Here is a 15,841-nt window from a genome sequence, read left to right on the forward strand (position 1 = left end):
CACATCCCCAGGACGTCGGACTATAGACCTGCAAATTTTTCACAGCGATAATTCCCGATAATGTATTTGAAATACATTATTTATTTGTTGTATGTAATGTGTCTGATATGATCCAGCACTCCGCTGTATTCTTCTATAATATACTTCTATGATATATTATGCCTATGAATAGAGAGAGAAAGGAGAAAGACTGTACAAAAGTCTTTTGCTTGAGTACCTCTCTCGTATTTATGTTTCTACCGTGAAGCATTTGTGTTGGGGCAGTGAAATTACGGGGTACAGAGGAATAACACCTGAATCGTCAGTGATAGCAACGCATAGGAGGCATCATGGGCGAAATAGTACACTCTGTTATGTCATGATACTGCTCATGTCTATAGGCGACGGTTACCACTTTCCATCTGGTGGGCCGTCTACTTGTTTGTCATTCTTAGTTGCATAAAAAAAAAGAAAAAAAGGGAGAAAGAAAGGGAATAGGAATATACTATAATACCCGTGGTACCATTTTTGAATACTAATCTTAGTCTTCAAAAATGGTACCACGTGAATACTACAGGCGTGAATTTACTGGGTACAGAGGAATAACACCTGAGTCCTCAGGAATGGCAACGCATGGGGGTATCATGGGCGAAACAGTATACTCTGTTATGTCCATGGTACTGCTCATGTCTATAGGCGACGGTTACCACTTTCCATCAGGTGGGCCGTCAGCTTGTTTGCCATTCTAAGTTCTATAAAAAAAAAAAAAAAGTCTTTGTCTGTAATTTTACCGCCAGATACCACAATTCAAACCGAAACACAGCCATGCAAACAACTAACAAATCTTATGACGAATTGTCAAGCTGGCAAACAGTAACAAACATACTCACTTTCATATTTATATTATTAATAAGCATTATAAACCCATTTTACCTGAAAAATATCATAAAATATAATATAATTATTTATCATTTATATAAATAAATGATAAATAACAAACTTAAAAAAATCATACCTCCTTTTTTTAAGTTGGTTGAAAATATTTTTATTGCCAAATAGATTATTCTTTAATTAATTATATCGATTACTTAGTATTATTATTTTAAGTACCACGCAATCTCACTAATTACCCAATCCCCAATATAGGCATAGATAAAATATTAATTTATTTGATCTGTGTGCGAAAATAGGTATATAACAAACTATTGCACAGATAAAAATATTGGCGTAACCTTCAGTAATGGCTGTTGAAAACTCCAACATGAAGTTTGTAACTGACGCTATGATTGTATGTTGCTCTCTTCCATTCGCTCTCGCACCGAATTCGGATTTGTCTTGTGCGTGTATAGTATCTCTAATAAATGAACCTTAATTTATTTTAAATCCTGTTATATTCTCTCAAAATCGACTATTCAGCTCTCCAACATATTGGTCCTTTGAGCCGAATATTATGCAGCTCTCCGACAATGGCACTCTCCAATATTTTGGTCCTTCGAGCCGGATATTCTATGATCCAGCTCTTCGACTATAGTAATGCATGAGGGATACCGTGAACATTACTTTGTATTCTAAAATTTACTGTTACTGTACATGTATATAGGCGACGGTTCTACTTTCCATAAAATGGCCGACAGCGTGCTTGCCATTTCACGTTATATGAAAAATATCCATAGATTATTTATTAGAATCATGTTGCTGAATGCGCAAATAGAAAAGGATAATTGCTATATCTTAGAGACAAGCTAAAATTGTTTTAAATACCTATTTAATTTACTAATTTAATAAAATTGTAGTAATAATTTAAAGAAAAATTTGTATGAGGGGGGAAGGGAGATTTTTTTGTGTTTTTATATATGTATGTTTATTCCGGCATCACGCAAAACTTACTGCAACAAATTACATACGGTTTTGTTACTGAAGATCTAACTTCAAATCTGATGTATATTTCATATTGATACGTCATGTAAAAATGGTCTTTTTTATACAACTTAGTTTGGCAAACAAGTTAACGGCCCACCTGATGAAAAGTGGTAACCGTCTATAGACATGAACAGTATCATGGTCATTACAGTGTATACTGTCTCCTCCATGATACCCCTCATGCATTGCCGTTCTTTGATTTTCTTATTACTGATATCCTTGTGTATGAAGTAACGGGCAAAAAAGTTACTTTTTAAATTTAATTAAATGGTAACACTAACGTTTTTTTTTGATGGGTGAAAATAGTATGGTAACCCCGCCTGCGCTAACGGGATACGCTGGCGGAGCACCAGTGAAGGGTGATAGATGAGAATGAAAACCGGCCAGTTAGCCCATCATGATGAATTCATCAGGAATTAACCATGATAGTTTCCAGGGGGAACCGCCAGGAGGTCGACCTGGTTGGGTATATACCCTGAGAATTCCATTGCTAGCAATGGAATTCTCAGTCTCCATTACTAACAATCCCTTTCCCCCCACTGTCTAACGTTAACTGTAGAGTATCACATACGAGGACAAAATCAAGGCAGTAGTCCTATCGTGATAAATTTACTGTAAATAAATCAAACAGTATATCGCTTAAGAATTTATTTAATCCAATAAATAATATTATCAATAAAATCTACTTAATTTATTTTATCACAAACCATTTATGCAATGAATGTTCAATTAAGTCGACTATTCAATATAATGAACTATTTTGTTATATGCCTAAAATGATATCAGTATTATTCACCGACATATTATTGTTTATTTAAACTTATTTATTGTAATATAATATATCAGATCTCATTCACGCTATTTCACAAAAATAATCTAGTCTATTAATAAAATTATAAAATCTGAACGTTAAAATAATTACTCTGTCACAAAAAAAAAAAAAGAACTGACAAGAATTGAATTAGGAATTTTTTTTTTGTTTAATCTGCCATATTACGGCCGTATCTACCGAGCTTGCATTACAAGTAACTAGTATAATTGCACGTTGTAATTACTCTGTCAGTGGAAATGGCAAATTAAAATATAGATTATACGAAATAGATAAGGCACGTTTACTGTCTCAATCTTTCTCTTACGTCTCAATCTTTCTCTTATCTACTATTAGACAGCACTTTTAGCGTCTCGTTTTGCCTCGATCGCGAACGCCTATCTACAATTAGGCTCGATTGCCATTTGCCTATATAGTCAGAGAAAAATGCTACAACTAAAGGACAATTATTATTGCGACATGTAATTATTTATGAGAACATATTTTAATAAAGAGACATCGACTCATTGTTTTTTTGTCTGTGGCTCTGTCACAGCGCTAGTACTTGTGAACTTGCACGCTTCTTCAGAGAAGTCGGTTTGAACCAATTTAGAGGCGTCGATTTCCTTAGCATGCTCTTTTAGATAGTTGTCGACGGCTGTCTTGGCATCGCCTTCCAATTTCTTTGCCCTGGACAGGATCCATATGGAATCTGCAATGGGATTTTTTCAATTATTTCACCACTTGTGTAAGTTAGGAGCAGGGAATTTGCGTTCAAATAATCCTCAGAAATGACAAATGAGAAATACTGGTCACTAAACAAAATTGAACATACTAGATGTCGCTAGAATCGGCACTTGTGGTTTTTGTCGATCATTTTGTAATTAAAGATAATTTGAAGCAAAATTTCTAAATTAGCGAGTAATTAAGTGTAAGAATAAGTGTCGTCTTCTAATATTTTCAGGTAATATTATTATATATATCCCATTCAAAATTTTATTAATAGATAAATAGTTTAAGATCCTCGCCCCAATAAAATAATTACCTTTAACTTTTTCAATAAAAAAAAATCATCAAAACTGTTTATAATTTTACTTTACCCAAAAATGTTCAATGTTATCGAATTAGGAATACTTTCAATTTAAATAAATTATTCATAATTAAATCTGATAAATTTTCGGTTACATTATTATCTGTTTTTGATTACAACAAACATAATTTATTTATTAAAACAATATATTCTCATGGAACAATAAACTGTCAAACACATATATTAACTATATTTATACCAATATAGCCATGAACTATAGACATCATAAATTAAAATCTACAATGTCATTCATTTTGATTACGAGTGGATTAGATGTCAAACCTAATATACAGCCAAGAGTTATGCCTGTGAAGTGAGTAACATTAATGATTTGTTGCCATTAACTATATGGTTATAAAGTGCGGAAATGACGGGACAAAATTTAATAAAATCTTATTCATAAATATCGTGTAAATAAAAATATTCACGTCGACTATTTATTTATTCTCCATTTACCCGTGTATCATAAAAACACACATGGTTAAATATTTGTTATTTAGTGAAATAAAGCAAATTATAACAAGATATTTAACAATATTATTTTTGTAGTGGCATTATTTAGAATCTCGTATATAGGAAGTCCTATCCCATCACAATACATCTCAACAAGAAGGTGGTAAGTTCCAAATAATAAAAAAACTAATGGACGTCAACAAGCCATGCACGGATTATATATGACGAAATTATAATGACAATTTTGAAAAACCAAAATTATGTCATTATGCAATAGAATTATTATTGAACTATCACAAAAAATTTAAATTTTTCTAATAAAAAAACATGTTTGTAAATATGGGAAATAAAATATAATAGGTCCACAATTTTTTGTGGTAAATTTATGTGGTATATTATGAAGTAATATGCCTATCTTCAACAGTTAACGGCTGGTATGATGTTGATGATGATGATGATGATGATGATGAACAAACTAAATAGCATTATAGATTAATAACTGTCCAGAGTAACATTAACAACATCCTGATGATATAAATAAACTTACCATTGTGTGACTTGCTCTTTTCATCATATTTGCAAGTGTATGCAATCGCGTAGTTTTGATAATCAGTCGCGATAACGTTGAGCGGAGATTCTCGGTTTACGGCTGTAACAAGGTTTTATTTCATTTTGTTTATTTATTTCAAGGAAGCTCACTCATAGTCCCATCAAGGTCCCATACAAATTTCATCAAAATTGATTCAGTTTTTTAATTTCTAAATCAAAATTATTAGCTTTGCTACGATTAAAGTCGGTTTTTGTTTTTTTGTAAAACACAATCTTAATTTATTTAAATTAAATATATAAAGTATAACATATAGTATGAGGTGTATTTTACCAGGGGGAGACTTTGTACAAAAGTCGATTGCTTGGGTACCTCTGTCCCATTCGTGTTTCTACCGAAGAGCAGCGTGTTTCTGCCCTGTGTTTGCATAGCTCTGTTTCGGTTTGATGGGTGGGATATGGCGTGAATTTCTGGGTACAGAGGAATAACACCTGAGTCCTCAGGAATGGCAACGCATGGGAGGTATCATGGGCGAAACAGTATACTCTGTTATGTCCATGGTACTGCTCATGTCTATAGGCGACGGTTACCACTTTCCATCAGGTGGGCCGTCAGCTTATTTGCCATTCTAAGTTGTATAAAAAAAATATATATAAATTAAAGTAATTTTCACTTACAATTACATGTTATTTAAACCAGTAGTTATTACATTAAAATATAATGTATACTTACTTATGAAACTTTAAACAATCAAATATGTCTTATTCTTGATAATTTTGTGTTTTTTTTTTCTCTCTTTTTAGGATTTTCTTTATTAAATATTGAAACAAAAATAAATTTATTGAATTTATAAGATATATATATAGTAAATAAAAAAAATCACTTTGAATAAAATATTTGTTACTTCTTCTGAGAAAGAGAAAACTAAAATAAATTAAATGATAATTAACTGTTACGTAACAAAGTGGACATCTAAATATATGTATGTGGACATCTAAATTATGCCTCGTGAAAGCAATAAATAATTATGTTTACAAGAAAATAAATCATTGATAAGAATAGAATCCATTAAAAGAATCAGTGTCAGTATTTTTAAAATTACACATATAAAATTTAAAGTTCTATTAATGTAATAAATGCGAAAATTTGTAACGATCGATGGATGGGTATTTTTCCTCTTTCACGCAAAAACTACGAAAGAAATTTAATATGCGAGCAGGTTTTAATGGATGATAATGAAATGGTAACCCCACCCGCGCTATTGGTATACACCGACGGAGCACCAGTGAAGGATGATAGCTGAGGATGAAGTAGGTCGGTTAGCCCATCGTGACGAATTCAACAAGAATTGTTCACGGTGGTTTCCAGGGGGGACCACGTGGAAGTCGACCTAATAACGCATATTGCTAGCAATGGGGCTTTCAACCTCGATTGCTAACAATCCCTTCCCCCATACAAGCAGGTTATGCCCTATTATTAATTCACCTGAATGAAGTCGTGAAATACAATAAGTTACATATAAAATGGAAGACTTACCTCCATAGGTCAAGGTCACCAAGAGTTTAGCACTCTTATTGGCGTCTTCAGCAAACTTGGCGGTGCCTTCAACGTACTTCTGAACTCCGTCTACCACGTGAGAATTCTTCACCTTCACCACCTCGCCCTCCAATTTATATTCCGCTTGTCCACACTTGCCATTCTTCTCTGCGTCGTTGGGCGTCTTGGAGATTTCATACCACACTCCTTGGTACTGCAAATTGAATTGAAAATATTTTATACTAGCTGTTGTAATGTTTAAATTTGCCGCCTTCTATTTTGTTCTGACGTTTTACATAGATCGATAATTGGTCAAGACTTTTGACATATTCTGTTTTGTTCACTCTTTAAAATAAAATGTTTTCCTTCTGTTTCTGATTTTAACATGTTATAAATAATAAAATAGTTTAAATAACGTACGTACATGTTTTAAATAACTAAGTAAAATAAAGATTTGATGTAAATTTTATCAGTCTTAGTGTATTTGTTGTTTAAATAATCACTTTTCATGATTGTGATGTTGATTATTGTAATACCTAATTTCAACAATACATAGTAATTAGATTTAAGTTTTCTTAAATTGATATTTAGTATCGTTTTTTATAACTTTGGTAAAGGGTTTTATAATATTTGTATGTCCAATAATGGCTGAGTATTGCGATATAATATCATGTAACTAAATGTTTATGCAAATAAACGATTTATTGACTTGATATTATAAGTCTGTTAATTACTGTAATAAAAATAAAAATTTTAATTAATTAAAAATAATTTGTTTACTGGTTAAATTATACTTCTCTTTTAATTTTTACAAAAATAAATAAAAGATAAATAGATTAATTGATTATTAAAATAAATATAATACTGAATAATTAATAATAATACTGATTACCTAAATATATGTTATAACCTATTAAATTAACCTTGTAATTTTTTATCAAGTGATACTAAAATATATTCACCGTCATATATACAGGTTGAAACCGAAATCGTTAGAGGTGAGTAATTTTTTTTTATACCACAAAGGTGGCAAACAAGCATATAATCCGTCTGATGGTAAACGGTCACTGTAACCTAGACGCCTGCACAATATATGAACAAATTTTATGATAGTCCTGTATATAACTACAGACATTGCCACATCCAATGAAGTGGCCCATCTGCTTATTTAATTCAAATATATATATATATATATATATATATATATATATATATATATAGGGAAATGTGTCTGTTACATCAAAACCACTGAACCGTGAGGAAGGACATAGGCTACTTATTTTACGAAAAACGAGGGAAACGCGGACGAAGTCACGGGTAACAGCTAGTAATTAATATTTTAATTGTTTTTTACCTAAGTTTTTTATTTTATTTTATTTTTTTACCTAAGTAAATTTAGTCTTAAATATTTATTGCTTTTCTTTGCGCCCCTCGGCTGTAGCCTTTTAATCTAACTTGTCAATACAAAACAATTGGTTCAAACGAACCGACCTTCACGCTGTATTGGCTGGGCCTGTGAATCACACGGCGGTTTATCAATACAGTTTAAACTATTATCGTATTCAGATAACCGGAACTGTGATTGTGGAAGATATCGCAGTAAATTAGTCCCTATTGTGCTATTTACGATTGAAATTACGTTTTTGTGAATTGTGCTAAATTGCTTTATTAAGTAACAGACGTAGCCACTTACCACATAATGTAGATTAAATTTCTAATTAATATGTTACCTACTAATACTCAGCGAGTTATGGAGAGAGCTATGCTCGAAGTATTTTTGCGTGATAGACCCCAAAATTAGAGTATCCACAAAAGAACCAAAGTGACCGATATAGTCCAAAATATAAGCAAGCTGAAGTGGCAATGGACTGGTCACATAGCTCGAAGAACCGATAACTCATGAGGAAGAGGTCTTGAGTGGTGACCACGTACGAGCAAACGTAGTATAGAACGACCCCCCACTATATGGAGTGACGACCTTAAATGCATTGCAGGGAGTCATTGGATGTAGGTGGTTTATGAACATTCCTTATGGCAGTTTATGGGGGAGACCTATGTCCAGCAGTGGACAGATAATGCTGAAATGATGATGATAATTATTAAATATCTACGTATAGAAATCATATATTTAAATGGATGCTACAGTTGCATATTCTTTAAGTATTTTTGTGGACTCAAGAACACTCACAGCTTTTGCTTACCAAAGTGTTATAATGTCACAATTATCTGTCAATTTACAAAAATTATTTAACAATAATAATAATAAATATTTTTTTATTCAAGTAAACTTAATAATAAGCAATTTTGAGTAGTCACTTTTTTCATAAATCTACCGCGCTGTTCCAAATGCAATTTCAACTGAGAAGAACGGGCAAGAAATACAGTTGTTGCTTTTTTCGAATAAAAGTTAAATTTACAACAAAAACTTTGAATGGATAAAATGACTATCACAAACTTCGTTTAGATAAAAAGAAAGAAAATAAAAAGCTATAATCAATCACAGTATCCTTGAATAGACCAATCATCAATATTTCTGAATAATTATTTGAATTTTTTTTATATCATCAATAATAATCAATTGTAGAATATATTACATATAAAATTACCGTTAAAAACTTTGCTCCTACTTCATATTTTACTTCGGAACTTTTACCAAAATACATTTTTGTTATCAAAATCCAAATTCTTAGTGACGTCTTGATAAAAATATTATCGCGTGATTAACGCTTCAGTTCGGTAGCAGAGCACTGTTTTAATAATCAATCAAAAACATTGAAAAATGTTCAATTGTTTTTGACAATTGACGGATAATTCCGACGTTGCTGTACTTCGTTGTGAATGCTTTTAAATTAGGTTTAACTTAATTGATTCCTGTTAATTTATGTGAAAAAAAAATTACAGCATTTGATGCTGTAAATTTTTTTTTTATGGCAAAAATATTTATGGTAGGATATTGTTAGTAGGATGTTTACTTCGTATGGAAGTTTATTATGAGATATGTATCCAAACCATATACAGTAGAATCCGGTTGTAACGACGGCCAAGGGATCAATGTAATTACATGGTATTAACCGGAAGTTTTATTAAACGACCTGACAATTTAATTTTATGTAACCATTAGAGAAAAAAAAACATTTAAATCAAAATTTACATAATGTACCTATCTATATAACTACATACATGTATATAACTAATAATGAAATATCTATTGTAAAAAAGTCTATATTTTTTATAGTTTTTTGGTTTTTATTTCTATTGTAAGAAGGATGTACTGCAAGCGTTACGCAAACGAGACAAAGTATACCGGCGGAGATAACTTCTTACCAATGATTTAGATATTTGTAAACACATCAATGCTTTTCGTCGTTGTAACCGGATATTTTTGTGTGAAATTCCGTCGTTAATAATATTAATAATAATATTTATTAAATCCAAAAATGCATGTTTCAATTTTACATTTGTTCCCAAAACTTCAAACTAGGATTTCCTGTGTCGTATATTCTTGGGCCCTCTTCTACTTACAAAAACTTATTAAATAATATATAAACTTTAGATACAACAAACATATATATATATATATATATATATATATATATATATATATATATATCTCTCATTCGAATATACATTTATCAAAATTACGCAAAAATACATATTTATCTACATACAAATATAATGGTAATACATAAAGTTGTTAAAAACGATCGGTCGTTGTAAGCAAATGTACTTTCATATTGACTCATGTTAAAACCAAACATATGCCTATACTTCATCATCATCATCATCATCATAATCATATCAGCATTCTGCTGAACATAAGCCTCCCCATTGGCGGTATTTTGCCAGTATTTGCCACGCTTGACAGATGGATTGACAAACGCAGTCAGGCTTTAGAGATATTCTAAGAGAGACGCTACTGCCCATTTTACACCCTCTCTTAGTCGGCTTTTACGACATCCAAGGGAAAGGATGGGGTGGCCTATTCTATGCCGAAACCACACGGCCATACTATAATACGAGCATGCCATGCCTATACTTATATCGCCAAAAATTATTAGTCGTTGTATACGAAACCGTATTTAATATATTAAATGTTTCCATCAATAAAACTGAATATTTTCAACATAAAATTGGACTAAATCCTTCCTACTTCTAAATAACTTTATTTTTATTTTTAAACCGATTTGGAAAATGGATTTTAAAGGAGACTTTGTACAAAACTCGTGTGCTTGGGCACCACTGTCCCATTCGTGTTTCTACCAGAAAGAGTTTGTGTTTGCATGGCTGTGTTTCGGTTTGAAGGATGGGATATGGCAGTGAATTTACAAGATATAAAGGAATAACACCTGAATTCTCAGGAATGGCAACGCATAGGAGGTATCATGGGCGAAACAGTATACTCTGTTACGTCCATGGTACTGCTCATGTCTAGAGTTGCATTTATGCAACTTATATTGACAAACAAGCTGACAACCCACCTGATGGAAAGCGATGACCGTCGCCGATAGACATGAGAGTACCATAGACATAAGACTGCATTGTGTAGCCTATGATATCCCTCATACGTATTTATTTAATGTATTATATTCATTCATATGAACAAAAAAATTATACCAAAGTTGGATAAAACAAAATCAAAGTTTATCAAAAAATATATTATGAAACATATAATAAATTAATCCTTCTAGTAAAAACATAATAAAAGGACTTACTTTTAAATACCAAAACTGATTAATATTTATTTATCTTTGTACATCTGAGATAACGACTATCAATATGAAGTCTAATAATTTTAAAACAAAATTCAATATGAGAAGATGACGTAATTGAGAAAGAAATAATAATGACGTCACAATAGTTTCCAGAGAATACGAGGCATACTCACGGCGGTCAAGTTGAAGTTATCCACCGGCTTGAAGTCAGGGCATTTCCCCTCGTGGACGGCGCTAGCGGACGCGGCCGCTACAAAAGCGAATAACACCATACGCAGCATATTGTAGCAAAAAAAAAATTAAGTCCTCAACGCCAACTGCACACCACGGGAGACAGTGATGTACTGATCAGTGGTTCTGTAAATCCACCCTTTTATACCTTCACGGCCGGGGGTCATGGACGTAGTCCAATTTTCGCAGAATTATTTAATTGAAGAAATACACATCGGGTCTCGAATCTTCTAGATCTTGTGAAGTAATGCGCAACAATCGATTTAATACCCTTCTTGGTCTGTAATAGACGTCAAATTTTACATAGATCTGTTTGTTGATATGTTGTCTGACATAATTAAGGTACATAAACTAAGTTTGTTGATTCGAGAAGCGAGTAAACCAGTGTCCTATATGTAAGTAACCTGTGCATTGTTTGATATAAGTCGAACAAATTGACTTTGTTTATATTATTTCAATGTAAATCTTATAATTCTTAAACTGTTTCTTATCTATTGCGAAATATAACGTCAATAGTGTAAATATTATAACAGGCGATATAGTATACTGTGTCCATTGTACTGTTCATATCTACAGGCGACGGTTACCACTTTCCATCGAGTGGGCCGTCAGTTAGTTTGCCATTTTAAGTTGTATAAAAAAAAGTGTTTTATTTAAGGATTTCCTACGAATGAAACGATATGTTTCTAATCACAATATCAATATAATAAATCTAATATTGGATATCTGATAACCACTTATCACACAATTAGGTAGGAATGTAGCCATTGTATATGACGCTATATTACCGTGATTTGAGTATATATATGTTTTGATTATGTTGTTTTCAACCGACTTCAAAAAGAAGAAAGTTCTCAATTGGGTTGTATTGTTTATGTTTATTATCTCCTCCTCATAACTCCATCAATTGTAGACTGATTTGGAAAATTCTTTTATTTGAAAGGATATACTTATAGTTTTTTTTTTTATGGAATGGAAACTCCACCTACGCTATCGGGATACGCTGGCGGGGCACCGGTGAGGGATGACAGGTGAGGATGAAAAAGCAGGTCAGTTGGCCCATCGTAACAAATTCCACTAGAATTAACTACGATAAACCGCGTGGAGATCGACCTGATAGGGGGTATCGCTAGCCATTGCTAGACCCAATGACCCATTGGTCATTAATCCCGATTACTAACAATCCCTTTCCCCCCTTACAGATTGGTCTATAGGAGTTTTAGTCGAAATCAGTTCAATACTTTAATTTTGAGAGCAAACAAACTGGTTTTGTCATAAGTGAAATGCGTTTTTTTTATGAGACACAATCTTTATTGTCTATGATCATCACTCGAATTGATACAAATAAAACAAAATCACTGCCATCTGCTTTAGAAACCACACGTGGCAGTAACAAAAGTGCTGTTGCCGTTAGTGGTATCTATTCAGCCCATATCCACCCACCGCTGGACATACACCTCCTTTTTGTGGCGCCACTTGTTTTAGTCGTATGCTAAACTCATTTACTACTTTCCTACTAACCGCAATATGTCATCCGACCACCGGCTTGAGGTCTACTGACGTTCCTCAGTTCTTCTCTTGAGTACCATTCTATCTAATCCGCCATCCATCTTTCCTCCTTCAGCTAAGAGTGCATAGAATATCAGATATTTACAGCAATAAATTAGAATTATTTTTATTTATGCAACGTAGTATGGCTGGTGAACGAACTAAGAATCCACTTGGTAGATAAGGTAAGCCAAGTACTAAGAAAGGATTTGTCAAAATTCCTACAGGAATCTATGATCGGTTACGTGATGATAAAATTACTGCGTATGGAGGTAATATATTGGGCCTCAGGAACAGCAATTCATGAGAGATATTATGTATGAGAGGTACCATAGTACTGTTCATGTCTATAGGCGATGGTTACCACTTCCCATCAGATGAATCGTCAGCTTTTTGCCATTCCGATCTTCATAAAAAAAAATATTCTCAAAAATAGCTAAAAGAATACCTATAATATGATGTACCATACTATACCATAAGTGTTCATTGCTGAACATTCATTGGCCTTCCCCTATAGGGGAGTTTTACCATTAGTTGCCACGCTTGGCAGGCGGATTGGCAACCGCCGTGTGACTTTGGTGATATTTAAAGAAAGACACTGCTGCCCATTTTTCGGCCATTAAATTCCCTTATTATTATTCCTCGCCTCTTACGACACCCACAAAAAAGGAAGGGCCCCAGCATAGAATGGGGTTCATTCTATGCCGAGAACCTTGACGACATGTTGACGATATATATAGATATTTAAATCAGACAAAGCTAATTAGTAAGTACAGTATATTTCGACCTTTTATCATTCAATACACAAAGGGCATCATTGATCATGCAAAACCAATTGGTCAGCGACTGCAAGTAGAGCATGAAACAACAATGGCGTTACTAATGAACATCGTGGAATAAGTACCATAATCGATAACTAACCTTTTTTTATACCACAAAGGTGGCAAACAAGCATGCAGCCCGTCTGATGGTAGACGGTCATTATAGCCTACGGACTCCAGCAACACCAGGGGTGTTACATGCACGTTTACCATTAGACAAGCTTTTTTTTAATGGGTGATAATGGAATGGTAACCCCACCCGCGCTATCGGTATACACCGGCGGAGCACCAGTAAAAGATGACAGGTGATGATAAAGCAGGTCAGTTAGCCCATCGTGACGAATTCAACAAGAATTGTTCACGATGGTTTCCAGGTTTCCACGTGGAGGTCGACCTAATAAGGCATATTGCTAGCAATGGGGCTATCAAACTCCATTGCTAAAATCCCTTTGCCCCATCAGACGGGCTGTATACTCGTACTTGTTCGCCACTTTTGTTACTAAAAAAAACTTTGCTGATCTTGAAGAAACGGTAATACGGCCTTTTTAAAAAGCACTCATTCCATAAACTATGCCATCGCGGAAACTCCTCTCCGCACTGTATGGGTTAATTTTTTTTAATGGATGATAATGGAATGATAACCTCGCCTGCAGTATCGGTATACACTGGCGAGGCATCAGTGAGGGATGATTGGTGAAGATGAAAAGGTAGGTCCATTAGCTCATCAAGACTAATTCAATGATAAATTAGTCACGATGGTTTCCAGAGGGAATTGCGTGGAGGTCGGTCTGATAAGATATATTAATAGCAATGGGAACTAACTGTCCCATTACTAACAATCCCTTTCCCCTGTATGCATCCATTTAGGTTCTAGCGTGTAAGAATGAATTCCCTATCCATGGCAAACGGTGTGATATTAAAATGTGGCTATGAGCATCATTTCGAGCAATAATATAAAAATGCTGATATTACTGATTTCTATTGATATTTTAAACCTACTGCCATATATAACGATTTATTAGGGATTAAGATAAAGTTATTAGGATTAATCCATTTATAAATTATATCTGTATATTGATATATAAATTAATATTATTAAAAATATCTTAATCCTTTAATCGGCTCTGCAACGATTGCCGAAAATATTTATTATGTATGTATATATATATATTTTATATATCATCAATTATTAATTTTTATTTATTTATTCTTTATTGACCACATTACAAAAAAATTCTGGTACAAAAGGCGGACTTAATACTACATAGCATTCTCTCCCAGTCAACCTTTGGCAAAACAGAAATTTTATTATGCGGTGAAAAAATGACAACACATACAATGGAGAACTACTGCGCATTATGATTATATAAATATACATACATGAATACATTAAAAAAATATTACTTACGTATACAAATATGTAATACAAATACTATATATCTTTTGTGTTGTTAATAGATTTTTAATCAACTTATTTTAGCCGATAGAATAGCAATGACGAAGATGTAGTCGCCCATAATAGGTAGAGCTACTACCAAAAACCACAACGTTCACAAAAAAAGGTAAATAAAAAGTAAATAAATAAATAAATAATTTAACAATAAGAAAACAAAACTAATTTCATAAAGATCACTATGAAGTACATATAATTTTATAGTTAATTTTACTTTCCCAAAAAGTGGTCATTGAAAAAACATCGGTACACTAGATTGCAAGCAATGAATATACCAACAAATAGAATTTAATTTTTATTTGTATAGAAGCCTGTATTGTATGTATATATACATTAAGTTATTGTGATACAACAATAACATGTATACAAATAACTGGGCGTCCGTCGTGGAAAGTTTAGAGGATGACGGTCATTCAATAATTTGGTGATCTTTCAATTGACTAATATGGACTGTCGCCACGCACCCGACGTCTCTCTACACAGCCACGGATATTGGTCTCTGAACAACTTTCAAAAGGAAAAGGCTCTCGATTCGTCTTGTCTTTTATTTGTGGCGTGTTTTTTTTTTATGTTGCTAGATTACGTCGCCAACTCTGAATTGATTTTAATAATTCTATGCAACCGATAAGTATTACCCCCGTTTTTGGTTCCCATATTAATTATGTGATTACTAAATACTGCTTAAATACTAAAATACAAGTAATCTTCAAGAAAAGAGCATTTCTAAAAAACTAAAGGCAGCA

General features: G+C 33.0%; 1 protein-coding gene across 1 annotated transcript; it reads right to left on the bottom strand.

The window, feature by feature from the left end:
* Window positions 1-2,532: 2,532 nt before the first annotated feature.
* Window positions 2,533-11,404, bottom strand: LOC113519734 (bilin-binding protein). The gene is made up of 4 exons (XM_052900609.1): window positions 11,219-11,404; window positions 6,334-6,547; window positions 4,798-4,899; window positions 2,533-3,419 (listed from the first exon to the last, which is right to left on the bottom strand). Exons 1-4 carry the CDS (start codon window positions 11,324-11,326, stop codon window positions 3,232-3,234), a joined length of 612 nt encoding a protein of 203 aa, XP_052756569.1. The 5' UTR covers window positions 11,327-11,404; the 3' UTR covers window positions 2,533-3,231.
* Between the last annotated feature and the right edge of the window lie 4,437 nt (window positions 11,405-15,841).

This window comes from Galleria mellonella, unplaced genomic scaffold (assembly GCF_026898425.1).
Source record: "Galleria mellonella isolate WM207_F2 unplaced genomic scaffold, CSIRO_AGI_GalMel_v1 utg65, whole genome shotgun sequence".
Taxonomy (NCBI): Eukaryota; Metazoa; Arthropoda; class Insecta; order Lepidoptera; family Pyralidae; genus Galleria; species Galleria mellonella.

Excerpts from the sequence above, each read along its gene's own strand:
- LOC113519734 (XM_052900609.1), bottom strand. The coding sequence starts at position 11,326 with ATGCTGCGTATGGTGTTATTCGCTTTTGTAGCGGCCGCGTCCGCTAGC. Across the intron at positions 4,900-6,333 it reads GGTGACCTTGACCTATGGAG|CCGTAAACCGAGAATCTCCG; the intron begins GTAAGTCTTCCA and ends ACCTTGTTACAG. Across the intron at positions 3,420-4,797 it reads AAAGAGCAAGTCACACAATG|ATTCCATATGGATCCTGTCC; the intron begins GTAAGTTTATTT and ends ATCCCATTGCAG.